The sequence below is a fragment of the Chiloscyllium plagiosum genome, chromosome 30 (assembly GCF_004010195.1).
Source record: "Chiloscyllium plagiosum isolate BGI_BamShark_2017 chromosome 30, ASM401019v2, whole genome shotgun sequence".
Lineage (NCBI taxonomy): Eukaryota > Metazoa > Chordata > Chondrichthyes > Orectolobiformes > Hemiscylliidae > Chiloscyllium > Chiloscyllium plagiosum.
In genome coordinates, this window is record NC_057739.1 from 42587835 (window position 1) to 42603556 (window position 15722).

The 15722-nt window shown below is 44.3% G+C and overlaps 1 protein-coding gene across 1 annotated transcript in view; it reads left to right on the plus strand.

The window, feature by feature from the left end:
* The window catches only part of col27a1b (collagen, type XXVII, alpha 1b), a 551847-nt gene extending 538437 nt beyond the window's left edge, over positions 1-13410 (plus strand). Inside the window, exons 49-51 of the mRNA XM_043719710.1 lie at positions 1277-1384; positions 2951-3004; positions 13306-13410. Of these exons, the coding sequence (XP_043575645.1) occupies positions 1277-1384; positions 2951-3004; positions 13306-13410 (267 nt within the window). The remainder of the gene's footprint in view (positions 1-1276; positions 1385-2950; positions 3005-13305) is intronic.
* The last annotated feature ends 2312 nt before the right edge of the window (positions 13411-15722 follow it).

Here is a 15722-nt window from a genome sequence, read left to right on the forward strand (position 1 = left end):
GAGTCATACAGCGGAGAGATAGACCCTTCGACTCAACAGTCCATGCCGACCCTAATCCCTAATCCTACCTGCCTGCTCCTGGTCCATATCCCTCCAAACCTGTCCGAATCATGTACTTATCTAAGTGTCTTGGAAACGTTGTAACTGCGCCCACATCTGTCCTTACGAGTGAAATGGCCAGGTAAGTACCTAGCATCATTCATGCAAATGGCCTGTTAAAGACAATCAAAATGCCGCCACCTTGATATTCAATGTCATTACTTTCACTGAATCCCCAACTACCAACATCCCGGAGATTCCCACTGACTTGAGACTGAGCTGTAACTATTTCACCCATTGAAATATTGGATGCAGCTCCAACAACACTCATGAAGTTCGACACCATCCAGGACAAAACAGCCTTCTTGACCTGCATCACATTCACAATCAAACACTCCCTCCACCACCAATACTCAGTTGCAGCATATGCACCAGCTACAAGATCAAGTCATGGAGTAATACAGCATGGAAACAGGCCTTGCAGCCCAAAGTGGTCCATGCTGACCATGGTGCCCACACAGTTATCCCCAATTGCCCACATTTGGTCCATATCCCTCTAAACCCTGACCATCCATGTACCTATCCAAATGGTTTATAAACATTACTATTGTATTCCTGATGAAGGGCTTTTGCCCGAAACGTCGATTTTCCTGCTCCTCGGATGCTGCCTGACTTGCTGTGCTTTTCCAGCACCACTCTGATCTAAATGTTGCTATTGTACTTGCCTCAGCCACTTTCTCCGGCAGCCTATTCCATATACACACTACTCTCTGTGTGAAGGAGTTGCCTCTCAAATCCTTCTTAAATGTTTCCCCTCCTACCTTAAAACCCATCCCCTCGAGTTCTCAATTCTCCATCCCTGGGAAAAAGACTATCTGCCTTCATTCTATCGATGCCCCTCATGATTTTATCCAGCTTATTAAGGTCACCCATCATTCTACTACGTTCCAAGGAATAAACTCCTATCCTGGCCAACCTCTCACTATAACTCAATATCCTCGTAAATCTTCTTCGCATTCTTTCCAGTTTGACTATGTCTTTCCTATAAAAGGGTGACCAAAACCATACACAATACTCCAAGTGCACTGCAGAAACTCACCAAAGATCCTGATACAGCACCCTCCAAATCCACAACCATTCCATCCAGAAGGACCAGGACAGCAGACGTATGAGAATGGTTCTTTGTGGTCAACCCTTCTGTAAATCTGAGCTTCTTTATCCATTGTGTTTGCCACAGGGAGAGAGAGGCTTGCAGGGCCAGGCCGGACCTCCTGGGATCAAAGGGATAGAAGGAGGAATGGGCCTGCCTGGAAAGAGAGGCGATCCAGGTTCCAAAGGTCAACCGGTGAGTAACACATTTCACTCAAACTGACTTCAGTTGCTTTGGCTAACCGAATGCGACCTTACATTGTAGTAAAAACGATCGCAGAATTTCACACTGGCCTCCTGATCATGAATTGCAACACAGACTAACATGAGAGTGTAAGGGACACAGGCAGGAAGACCTTAGATGACCCTGCACTTTTCACCAGCAGGAGGCAGCACAGAGCCAAACTCTTGCCCCCAAATAGCTCTCCCCAGGCAAGAGATATCCAGTTTCATTGCGTGTGTAGCTGAGGAGCAGGGCCTCTAGTGTACCTGGTCTATGTAAATGTTTTGTTTTAATTCAGTCAGGGAAGTGGCATTCTTGGCTGGGCCAGCACTTTTTATTGCCTGCCCCTAGTTGCCCTTCAGAAAGTCGTAATGAACTGCCTTCTTGAACCACTGCAGTCCAGCTGCTCATTCTTCATCGGATTTATGAAGCGTTTCATCACAGAAGCATTTATTGCCCGTCCCTAGTTGCCCCTTGAGAAGGTGGGGGTGAGCTGCCTTCTTGAACCGTTGCAGTCCACCTGCTGTGGGTTGACCCACAATGCTCTTAGGGAGAGAATTCTAGGGCTGTGACCCAGTGGTACTGAAGGAATAGCAACATAGTCCCAAATCGAGATGATAAATGTCTCAGAGAGGAACTTGCAGGGGCTGATGTTCCTATTTAGAAACCAGTCCTCGTTCCCTTCAACACGTTTGCAGGTTTAGCAAGTGCAGTTGAAAGAGCCTGGAGGGGTTACTGCAGTGCATCTTATCGATGGTACACACAGTTGCTGGAGCTGCAGGGACTGAATGGTAAAGTAGTGGAGGTGCCACAAGCAGGCTGCTTTGTCCTGGATGGTGTTGAGTTTCTCGAGTATTGTTGGAGCTTCACCCATCCAGGCAGGTGGGGACCATTCCATAACACTCCTGACTTGTGCCTTGTAGATGGTGGACAGGCTTTGAAGAGTCAGGTGGGGGGTTTACACACTGCAGGAATCCCAGCTCCACATGAGCCCCCAATTATCTCTACCCTGGAGATCACCGACTGTGGGTTGTCCAACAGTGACCAAAGTTAGCAGAGAATGATAAGGTTCATTCAGTGTCGGACTCAGATCATGACTTCAATTTTGAAAGGGATTTATACCAGTTTCTCAGTTTTCTTTATGGCCAGTAGGTCCTCATTTAAGATGCAGATTGGGTGATTTTGTTTTTAGGAGGGTCCTGTGGAATTCTGTTCACAGAAAACGATGTAAGTCAGGGTCATTGAGTGTTTTTAAGGCTGAGTCAGACAGATTTGTGATTGATGGGGAGGGGGTCCTTGAGAGTGTGCAGGTAAGTGAGTTTATGCCACTTTCAGACCAACCACGATCTTATCAAATGGTGGAATGGGCTGGAGCTTCTGACATCTGCTCCTAACTTGTATTTTATTGCAATTTGATGATCTTGCCACTTTGCCCATCATCCAATCACACACCCTCCCCAGTGACTGATGACTGTGACTAATGTGATGACTCTCTGCGTCGCTAACCAAAGTTCTCTCTCTTTTTGGTTTTGAGTTTAGGGGGACCCTGGAGAATCTGGCTTCCCTGGACTGATGGGAGTGTTTGGACCAAAGGTACAGTCAGCAAGAGCCATCTCCCGTTCTCTGTAATTTAATAGGACACCCCGTTGAGCCCATCCTGCCATTCATTGTGACCCATTCCACTGCAGCCCAGTGTATCTTACCCGAGAGAGTGAAATCTCTGTACTTTACCAATATCTGCGGCTCCCTCTCGCTTCGAAGTAGGAAGCTGACAGGTGATCTTATAGCAGTTTATAAAATCCTGAGGGCTATAGATAAGGTGAATGGCAGGTGTCTTTTCCCTAGTGTGAAGGATTTCAAGACTCTGGGACATTTTTTAAGGTGAGAGGAGAAAGATTTAAAAAGGACATGAGGGGCAAAATCTTTTTACACAGGGAGTGGGTTCGGAGTGTGGAATGAACTTCCAGAGGAAGTGGTGGATGCAGGTACAATGTTTAAAAGACATTTGGTAAGTTCATGAATAGGTTTGGAGGGATATGAGCCAAGCACAAACAGGTGGGACTAGTTTAGTTTGGGATTATGGTCAGAATGGATTGGTTGAACCAAATGTCTGTTTCTGTGTTGTAGGACTCTATAAGTATTTTCGCAATAGCTTGTAAATTTATAAAGTATGTTTTTGAAGATGTATGTTTGCAGTGGATTATAAGGCAGTTGGACCTTTGCACAGGTTTTTTCATTCTCCCTTCTCTTTGGCTATGAGTTCTTTGTACAGCTGATGTCATCTTTAAGGAGCAATCCACAGTCCTGTACCTGGTTATAACTGGATCATCCTTGGGCAGATGGATTGTCTTAGGTACCACTATTTTAATAGTAGCTGATGGGGCCACTGGTATTACACAGTGAAAAGTGGACCACAAACACATCTTTGGCAGGAGACGCATGTATCTGAATAACAAGAAGTAGTTTATTACATAACAGGTTACATTAGTTTGAGATTGGTTAACAACATTAACAGCAGGTAAGAGGCATTGTGATCTTCTTTGAGACAGTAACTAAGTCTGTGTTACAGGGATTTAAAACCCAACACATGGACAAATATAACCTTGGGAAAGCGGAAGGCTTAATTTTTAATTCTCACTGATCCTTCTGTTACAAAAGTTCTGGTCGACATCTGTTTTTTGGCAGAATTGGCTATATTAATGACTGGGAGGTCTGTACACTGGGGAATTTATTTTATGTAACAATGGTCTTGTGGAAAATCCATTATTTCTGCTGCAGTAGAGGATCTGAGTATGCATTCACAGAGGTCAGTATGAGCACAGTCAGCACTTGGTTAATGTAAGAAATGATCAAAACACTTGGTTAACAATGTGAGAGCAGACTGTTTAACCTGGCACATCCACTCTGCTTCATTACACAGGAGTCAACAACGTCAACCCCATTTACCTACTCAATCCGCATACAGTCCAATATTTCTCTTGAAGTTGTGATGTGGAGGTGTCACTGTTGGACTATGGTGTACAAAATCAGAATTCACAAGCCACCAGGCTATAGTCCAACAGGTTAATTTGAAATCACAAGCTTTCAGACACAGGAGCAGCGCTCCGAAAGCTTGTGATTTCAGATAAACGTGTTGGACTATAACCTGGTGTGGTGTGAATTCTGACTTTGTTCTCTTAAAGTTATTAGCTAGTTATGAACTAGTAACCCAGCCCCAGCTAGCATCATCTGTGGAGGGAGATGCACACAGATTTAATACTTAAAGTCTGATGCGACTTCTTCTGAAGAGATGCTGCTGGACCTGCAGAGTTTCTCCAGCACTTCCTGTCTTTATTACAATGTTCTGCTTTTACTTTAATAATCCAGACCCTCAGGTTAATATTGTGGGAAGATGGGTTCACGTCCCACCTTGCTTTATGGTGGAATTTGAATTCAGTAAAATGGGGGATTAAAGCTGGCCTCATGGTGACCATCATTCAATCGTGATAAAAACTCACCTGGTTCCCTAGTGCCCTTTAAGGGAAGGAGACCTGCCCCCTTTCCAGGCCATGTGACTCCAGACCCAGAGGATTGTAGGTGACCCTTTACCTGCCCTTTGAAATGGCTGAGTGAGCCACTCAGTTGAGGATAGACAACAAACGCAGACCTAGGCAGTGACATCAACAGTTCAGCAAACAGGAAAAGATTCTTGTTTAAAATGTGAATCCATTCTTCTACAATTGGAAAAGGTAAATTCTAGTCACCGACTCGCTGAAGATTTGCCTTTCTGGACTCACTTTCTGCACACATCCCACAGCAAGAACTCCCCAATGGTAAGGGGTACACCTTCCCCCGCCCCAGTAATAGTAACCACCCCCACCACTGTTTAAAAACTTTCAAACACTGCTCCCCATACCGAGGTTATTATGGGATGGCTAACTAAGTGTTTGCTCGCCTATATGTGGCAGGCAGCCTGCCAGTCTCGCTACCCGCCCAGCCTCCGAGTTATGGGGATGAGTTTGGGATGTGGGCGGGGAGATGGTCGAGTGGCCAACACACCCCCTCCCCCCAACACACTAAAACCACTGCCCTGTAATATCCAGCCCCCATGTAGCTGAAGGGAGAGGAGCATAAGTATGCTATCAAATTGAGAGGGCTCAGAAGCGATTTACCAAGATGTTGCCAAGACTAGAGGGTTTGAGTGATTAGGAGAAGCTGGGACCTTTTTCACTGGAGCATGGGAGATAAGTGGGGGTGACCTTATAGAGGTTTGTAAAATCATGAGGGGTATAGATAAGGTGAATAGCCAAGGTCTTTTCCCTAAACTGGAGAGTTCAAAACTAAGGGGCACATCTTTAGGGTGAGAGGAGAAAGATTTTAAAAGGACATGTGGGGCAACTGTTTTACATTGAGCATGGTTCATGTGTGGAATGAACTGCCAGAGGAAGGGTTGGATGCAGGTACAATTACAGCATACAAAAGAAATTTGGATGAGTACATTAATAGGAGGAAGGTGTTCTGAGGAAGGGATTTAGATAAAAATATAGGAAGCATGGTTAGTAAGTTTGTGGATGACACCAAAATTGGTGGTGTAGTGGACAGGGAAGAAGGTTACCTAAGATTACAAAGAGATTTTGATTAATTGGGTCAATGGCCTGAGGAGTGGCAGATGGAGTTTAATTTGATAAACGTGAGGTTTTGCATTTTGGTAAAACGAACAAGGGCAGGACTTATACAATTAATAATAGGGACAAAGGTAATGTTGTAGAACAGAGTGATCTAGGGGTAGAGGTACATAATTGTTTGAACTTTGCATCACAGGTAGACAGGGTGTTTAAGAAGACGAGTAGCACACTTACCTTCATTGCTCAGACCTTTTGAATGTAGGATTTGAGACATCATGTTGAGGTTATACAGGATATTAGTAAGACCTCCTGTGGAATATTATGTCCAGTTCTGGTCGTCCTGCTTTCTGAAGGATATTATTAAATTGGAGAGGGTTCAGAAAAGATTTACAAAATGTCAGGAATGGAGGGTTTGAATTAGAAAAATAGGCTGAATAGACTGGGACTTTTTTCACTGGAGTGTAGGAGGTTGAAGGGTGACCTTATAGAGGTTGATAAAATCAAAGGGGGCCATAGATAAGGTAAATAGCAATGGTCTTTGCGCAAGAATAGGGGAATTCAAAACTAGGGACATGTTTTTAAGGTGAGAGAAGAAAGATTTAAAAAGGGCATTTATGCACAGAGGTTGGTTCATGTGTGGAATGAACTTCCTGAGGAAGTGGTGGATGTGGGTGCAGTTGCAACGTTTAAACACATTTGGATGGATACATGAATAGGAAAGGTTTGGAGGGATATGGGTCAGGAGCAGGCAGGTGGGACTAGTTTAGTTAGGGATTATGGTTGGCGTGGAATGGTTGGACCAAAGGGTCTGTCTTCATGCTGTTTGACTTTATGTGGGCGGCACGGTGGCATAGTGGTTAGCACTGCTGCCTCACAGTGCCAGAGACCCGGGTTCAATTCCCGCCTCAGGCGACTGACTGTGTGGAGTTTACACGTTCTCCCTATGTCTGTGTGGGTTTCCTCCGGGTGCTCTGGTTTCCTCCCACAGTCCAAAGATGTGCAGGTCAGATGAATTGGCCATGCTAAATTGCCCGTAGTGTTAGGTAAGGGGTAAATGTAAGGGTATGGGTGGGTTACGCTTCGGCGGGTCGGCTGTTTCCACACTGTAATGTAATCTAATCTAATGACCTGGAATGTTAACTCTGATTTCTCTCCGCAGATGCTGTCAGACCTGCTGAACTTTTCCAGCAATTTCTGTTTTTGGTTTACAACGTCCCCAGTGGTTTTTGTCATGAATAGGACAGGTTCAGAGGGATATGGTCCAGGTGGGACCTGATTCAGTTTGGGAAAGCAGGTCAGCATGGATGAGCTGGACCGAAGGGTCGTTTGCCATGCTACATGACTGAGCCATGGCTGACACACGTATGTCATGCTGTTGTGTGTTGCTGCTTCACAGGTGGATGTGCCAAGGGAACCAAAGCAAAGAAATGCTGGTTGCCATGGTAACCCTCTGGAGTAAAACCTGCTGAGCTGCAGGGTGAGAGCATTTCCCCCCCCCCCCAGCCCCATACCTGTCCCCTTGCCACTGCCACACACTTTTCCCCATTGCTAAGCAGTCCACAGGCTCTCGCTCTGTCACCAACACCAGTTCACAGGTCAGAAAACCTTGGGCAAAAATCAGTAACTACAGCTACAGCACTGTGTTTTCGATATGAGGAGGTCTGCAGTTTATTCGGTGCGTAAAAATGCACACATTTTACGAACTGCATGCAGCGATGTTTTATAAGCGCAGGAATCAGTGACAGTTGGAAGCTCAGTCAGACATTTTTCTAGTTAGCGATATTTGAGACCTTTTTCTCATCTCACTTGCTCCTCTGCTGCAGCTGTTCAGAGCCAGTAGCTCTCCGGCAGCTAGAATATGCTTCTAATTATGTTCCCTGATTGAAGATACTGATTCCTCGAGCAGACAGAGCTTCTTTTATACAACTGATTTCTCTCTCAAAATTCCCTGCACCTTACATAGCGACAGCACAGTTGGAAAGACCAGTCCTGCAGAGGTCACGCAAAGTTCTGTTTAAGTTCCCTTTGCATCCAAGCTTGAATGATTTGCTGAAAGGAGTGGAAGTCAGGGTGAACATCATTACCCTGAGCAAAAGGTTACTGGAGAGCTGAAGGGACTGTGAGCCAAGCCTTGCATTTTAACCGCATGGTACTCTAATCAGTTCAAAATGTGATAAGTTCCAAATAACAAGACTCTCCAGGATTTGAATCCAGGCAAAGTACAGCAGATGCTGGAAATCTGAAACAAATACAGAATGCTGGAGAAACTCAGCAGGTCTGGCAGCGTCTGGCAGGGAGAAAGAGGATTATGTTACAACATAGACACAGACAGCAAACACATACACACACACATGTACAACACATACAGTCAGGTCTTCTATAACACAATGGTTGCGTTGTTGTGCAACCCACATTATAGAAAAATTGTGCTTTAGAAACAGTGCTTAAAGTGTTGATGATGTAATCGTGTTACAACCAACACACGTTTTAAAAGTTTGTGCTTTAGAAACAGTGTCCCAATTCATCAATCACGTTAACAAAATGCATTTTATAGCAGAACAACTTGTACACACATACAACACACACACAACACAACACACAGGCACACACAAATACACCTCACACAAATGTACACACAACATACATGCACATACAACATGCAACAAGACATACACATGCATACACATACAACACACATGTACATATACAACTCATGTACAACGTCAACACACATATAAGCACACACACATATATGAGCATACAACACAACACACATACAAACATGCAAATATACATTCAACATGGGCAGGAGTGAGTGTATTCCAGTCTCTGGTGGAACCATTACAAAAGAAATCCCTTCATCAACAAGTTGATGGTGACATGTCAAATTGAATCTGCACTGTCTTACTTAATATTTCAAAACAAATAAATGTTCAAATCAAAACCACTGGCCAACAGGCTTGTCAACAATTAGTTATGACTGACTTCAAGGAAACATGCTTGAGGTCAGTGAACCTTGTACAATCTGCACGTAGAACACAACACAACACACACAGACACACACACTGTTACACACAGTGGTTTGGGCTTCACACTGGAGATGTCACATTGACAAGGAAGGTTAGGATGAAGTGGATTTGAACTCTGCAGAAAGATTGGATCAATTTTTGTAAAGTTCAGAGACTCTCGTGCACTTTAGCGTTTTCGCCCCGCGTGGAGGAATTAACACTCAGCCGGGCAGTATCTCTCACTGTGACCTCAGAACAACTTAGGCTCCAAGTCCCACTCCAGAGCTGGTTGGCCACAGAAGGAGCCATCTTGGTAACTAACCTGCAATCCCACCCAGTGCTCCCTCACCACACCCCAAAGGCAGAGACATCAGTGAGGATACACAAGTCAAACCTGAAGCATATATCTCCAGAACCCACACTCTTATCTTTATCCATGCACACACCCATCGGAATGATCGTTTCCAGGATGTCACCATGAGTTGATTAGTAACTTGTAGGAGTCACTGATTGTTTACTTGAAATCATTTGTATTTAATTGTTGACAAATTTGTTGACAAGTGTTTTTGATTTGAATGTGTATTTTTTCTGAAATGTTAAGAGTGCAGATTCAATTTGACATGTCACCATCAATTTGTTGATGAAGGGGTTTCTTCTGCAATGGTGCCACCGGAGACTGGAATACACTCAGTGAACCCTCACTCCTATCCAGGCAAACATTACATGCACGTGCAGATGTCCAGTAATTCCGAATAATTATTCTTATACACGCTGGTGCATGAGCATTTGCTGAGACCTGTGTTAGCAGATTAAATCTGTTTTAAACTACTCCAGGCTGTAATCAATATTGTCTCGTTTTCTGTAAACAGCCTCATTATGTACACGCAGGACAGTTTTGAAATGTTTTGCTATTTGTGTATTCAAGCACAAGCAAATATTTAAATAACATGTGTGTCACTCTTGGTCAGCACAGAGTGATTTCCCCTCTATTGCAATCATCAGGCTTTACCCAATGGGAACAGTTGACATTGCCCCCAGCACTAAGAGACAATTGCATATATACAGATGACTGCATTCACACTCCATAAAACTAATTGAACTCAGAGTTTACTGAAGTAATTCCTTTCCTTTGAAGGAAGTAATTAATGTAGGTTCTGTTCCAGAAAACTATTTCTTACAATACTCCACATATCAAAAGAATAAATCCCTTTAGCATTTACGTAATCTTTCTTGCAAAGTCTGGGACTTGAGTGTCATAGAGTCATACAACACAGAAGCAGGACCTTTGGCTCAGAACTGTCTAAACCTTTCCTGTCCATGTACCTGTCCAAATGTCCTTTAAAATTGTAATTGTACCTGCCTCTCCCACTGGCAGCTTGTTCTGCACATGCACCACGCTCTGTGTGTGAGAAAGGAGAGGGGGAGTCTGTAACATGGAGGACCAGTCTATTAGCAGTTTTGTTGTGGTGCTGTTGACATCTCACAGCCCAGGCAGGAAGAAACATGTCACATGGGAGCTGGGAATGTGGAGACAAGAGCAGAAAATGTTTTGGATACACTCTAAAGAGCAAAGTCAGGCTTATGGGGTAGTATCAACATGGAAGGAAACCATTCAGTCCATCAAATCTTCTCAAAGTCCAACTGCCACACCCTGCTCTCTTTCCCTCCATTCTATTCCTGCAATCCCTTTGTCTTCCTAAGATACTGATCCATTACCCTATTGAAGACTGCTTCCTCCAGACTGTCAGATCCGGTACTACAAACCTTGTTGAATAAAAAAAACGTCTCTCCTCCTCACCGCTGGTTGTTTTGTCCACCATCCTTAACTAGTGGTATTATCACTGGATTGTTAATCCAGAGACCCAGCTAATGTTCTGGGGCAAAAGTTTGAATCCCACCATGGCAGATGGTGGAATTTGAATTCAATAAAAATCTGGAATTAAGAATCTAATGATGACCATGAATCCATTGTTGGGGAAAACCCATCTGATTCACAAATGTCCTTTAGGGAAGGAAACTACCATCCTTATCTGGTCTGGCCTTCATGTAACTCCCCAGCAATGTGGTTGACTCTTAACTGGACAATAAATGCTGCCTAGCCAGGGACGTCCACAGTCCGTGAGAGAATTGAAAAAAAAATTAGAAGTCTGCATATAAGCAAAATTCTGCTTAACCAGAACGCTAGAAATCTGAAACAAGCACAGAAATGCTGGAGAAGTCCGATAGGTTTGGCAGCATCTGAGGAGAGAAAGACTCTAATGTTTAGAGTCCAGTGTGACTCTACTTGAAGAAGTCATATTGGACTCAAAATGCTAATCAATGGGTGGTGCTGGCAGAGTTTCTCCTGCAGTTCCTCTGCATCTTTCAGATTTCCAGCATCCGTGTATTATGTCTTTATCCTAGCTCCCAAAGAGATCAGCTCAATTCCATGTCCAACTCTGACTCACTCATCTCTGTCTTTCTGGAACATTCCAACGGGTCTCAAGGGGCTGATTCACCTTTCCAATGAGCTATCCCACTCCCCCAACCCCCTGCAGCCTGGGTAGACTTGGCACAAACCCGCCTCAGGGATACCTCTTCGGCAACATCACAGGGCTGTGCCTCCCTTTCCAGGGATTTCCGGGGGATAGGGATAGTTGGTAGGATTCCTCCCAAGCCAGTCAGATCAATGCTTGTGGATTTTGTCTGTGCAAATAGCTGTAATGTGAAAAGTTCAAAGTCTTATGCCCACTGCCTCACTTAGCTCCTTCAAAACATTGTTAAAAACCTCCACATCATAAAAACAAAGATAAGAATGGGCCATTCAATATGGTCCTGGATGATCATCCGTCTCAGTCCCTAATTCCTGCTTTCTCCCCGTACCCTTTGATCCCTTTAACCCTAAGAAATAGATCCAACTCCTTATTGAAAATAGTCATGTATTGGCCGCAACCACTTTCTGTGCTAGGTTCCAACCAAACGTTTAGACAGTTCTGGTCACCCTGCTATCGGAAGGATGTTATTAAATTGGAAAAAATGCAGAAAATATTTACCAGGATGTGGCTGGAAATGAAGAGCTTGAATAGTGAGGAGAGACTGCACAGGCTGGGCCTTTTTTCTCTGGAGTGTAGAAGGTTGAGTGGTGACCTAATAGAGGTTGATAAAATCATGAGGAGCACAGATCAGGTGAATAGCAACGATCTTTTCCCTAGAGTAAGCGAGTTCAAAACTAAAAGACAGAAGTTTAAAGTGAAAGGGGAAAGATTTAAAAGGGACCTAAGGGGCAACTTTTTCACACAGAGGATGGTGCGTATATGGAATGAGCTGCAAGCGGAAGGGGTGGAGGCTGATAAAATTACAGCATTTAAAAGGCATCCGGATGGGTATATGAATAGGAAACATTTAGAGGGATATGGGCCAAGTGCTGGCGAATGGGACTAGATTGGGTTGGGATATCTGGTCAGCATGGATGAGTTGGACCGATAGGTCTGTTTCCGTGCTGTACAACTCAGTGACTGTCTGAAGTATGTGAACAGGAAGGGTTTAAAGGAACATGGACCAAATGCAGATAAGTGGGACTAGTTTAGTTTGGAAAAAAATTGTCAGCGTGGACAAGTCGGACTTAAGGGTCTGTTTCCATGCTCTGTGACTTTATTACCTGTCCGAATATCTCCTTGGATGAACTAATTCTCAAATTCTGTTCACGAATGATGGATGGGCGATGTTTGACTATTTTACAGGTGCTACATCAATGCAGGTTATCGTTATAATTCTATAACTTAATGCCCACATCCGAACAGGCCGCAACTCCAGAAATCCTTCTGCGGACAGGAATGTTCTGGATTGATTGTGGTTGCCCCTCTAGTGCTCTGTGTGGTCTCTCTCCGAACAAAGAGTAATTGATAATCGTATGTTTGCCACTCACAGTCTTTCATCTATCAGTAGGTAAGCAGGAGGCTGGAGGAACACAGCAAGCCAGGCAGTGTCAGGAGGTGGGGAAGTCAACGTTTCGGGTATATCACCTCCTGATGCTGCCTGGCTTGCTGTGTTCCTCCTGCCTGTCTACTTTGGATTCCAGCATCTGTAGTATTTTGTTTGTCTCTTTCATCTATCAGTGGCCATAAGTCTTGCTCTGGCGATTGTAGAAGCCTTTACAATCTGAAGGCCATGAATTATTTACCCCAGTGTGTGTCTGTGTACCCTGCCATTTGTGGTCACATGATCATGTTTTCTATTGCAATGGATCCAATTAGAATCCAGAACAGAAAGACCCACCAGCTGAAATCTTCTTCTTTTTGCTCAGGGTCACCCAGGAGATGTTGGATTTACTGGGATCCAGGGTCCAAAGGGACCTCCAGGATTAATGGTAAGCAATCAGTTATTGCAGGGACACGCATCTAGGGAGTGACTGATTCAGGTCAGTGGTTGCTTAAATATCTGAGTGAGCATGTTCCACCTCAATAATGCCACCCCCCTGCCCCCAGCTATGGGAATATTGTGAACAGTCGAGGCTTTGGGCCTGTTACCTGAATGTGGGGCTAGTATGGCTTTGGCAGTACAGACTTGATGGACCAAAGAGCCTGCTCTGTTCAGCATGATTCGAACTACATTGAGTGATTCCCCAGGCTGCAGGACCAAAGCAGTGTCCTTAAGGAGTGTAGTGATTGGAACCTGGTGACTATGAGATCCTTGATTCGAGTTGTTAACCTGGGCCAATCAGGGAGTACTGGCTGAAAGATATAAACAAGGCATTGCCCCTCTTCCGCGGTTACGTTAGAGCCCGGGTGTCCTTGGAGAAGGAGCACGCGGTGTCCACCAACACCCTGGAGTTGTTCAGGGAGAGGTGGGCGCCGCAGGGAGTGGAGTGCATCATTTCTCCCTCCAACTCTATTTTGATTTAGTCCCTACCCTCCCCTTCACTGTTTTGATCAGACAGCACTGCCCTTTGATGTGAAGGGCAGTGCTTGTCACTGGCCACTCGGGTGTTTTCCTATCTTCCTGGTGGTGGAAATCGAATAAAGATTCGTACACCTTGTGTCTCTCACTGTGTCTCACACCTGCACACACACAACATGGGTGCTGGGGAAAAATAAGCACTACCGCAGTTAGGTGGGAGTGTGGGGGGTTTAAAAAAATAATAATAAAAAACAGGAAAAAAAGAGGTGAGTTCACAAAAAAAATAAGCAGGAGGTAAAAAAAATAAACAAGGCATTCTAAATCTCCTCAGTTCAGGGACTGACACTGAGCTAGCCAGCTAGTGTACTGTGCACAAGTAAATAAAGGGCGCCCTGGTAATGGGATACCAGCCTCTGTGCAGTTATTTCAAGGAGCAAGGAAATATTTAAGGGGTAATATATAGGTCTGCAGGTGAGCAACACAGTGTTGCTTAATGAACAATTCAAGGTCCTGCAAACAATCCATTGTACTATTTCAATAAAATTGTTGGAAATTGGATTTTAAATTGATTACAAGTATTACTTTGGTAAACTATAAGAAATAAGCACAGGGGGAGGCCATTCAGCCCCTTGAGCCTGGTCCATCATTTAATAGGAGCGTGGCTGATCCAAAATTCCTCAAATCCACTATCCTGCCCATGCGCTGTAACCCTCGATTCCCCACTGATTAAGAATCTATCTACCTCAGCCTTATACACAAGGACTCTGCCGCACAGCTGTCTGTGGCAAGGAGTTCCAAAGCTCTGAAAGAAGAAATTCCTCCTCATCTCAGTCTGAAATTGACCCCTTTATTCTGACTTTCCCATGGAAGGAAACATTCAGCATGTCCACAAGGGCCCTCACCAACACTTACAGATGCACCATAGAAAGCATTCTATCCGGATGCATCACAGCTTGGTATGGCAATTCCCTGCTCAGGACCATAAGAAATTGCAGAGAGTTGTGAACACAGCCGAGGCCATCACGCAAACCACCCTCCCATCCATTGACTCCGTCTACACTTCTCATTGCTTTGGGAAAGCAACCAGTGTCATCATCGAGCCCTCCCAGCCCAGTTATACTCTCTTACACCGTCTTCTGTCAGGCAGAAGATACAAAAGCTTAAACACTTGTACCAACAGGTTACAGAACAGCTTCTTCCCTGCTGTTATTAGACTGCTGAATGAATCTCTGACATTTCAAATCTTATGTTGATATTGCTTTTGTACACCTCCTGCGCAGCCGTACCTTTGTATGTGTTGCTCTGTTCACCTTATGGTGTGTATATCCTCGTATGCTATGATCTGCCTGTACTGCACACAAAACTTTTCACTGTACTTAGGTACACGTGGCAACAATAAATCAAATCAAAAAACCAAATTAAACATCCTGTCAGCATGTACACTGTCAAGCCCCTTCAGAACCCTATATGGCTCCACACAAAGCCAGTGTAAAAATGTGTGCCTCAGGAAGGTTAGAATGGACATGTACTGCTGTTGGGGACTCTGCTTACCATTCTGAATGATTGAATGGATGTGCAGAACCTGTGTACATTTGAAAATTGACTCTAAAAGTGTTAAAATGATTTAATCACTCCTAAAAATGTTGGTTACAGCATTTCACTGGACCTTTGCAACTTTCACAATTAATCTCACTTAACCCAATGTGGAAACAATTTTAGTCGTGGAGATAAAATAGGGGGAGTTTTGATTTGCACACACAACTTGGTAATGTGCGGTTTGGAAGCTGGGAATAAACACTGTCTCCTCTACATCCAGGGCAAAGA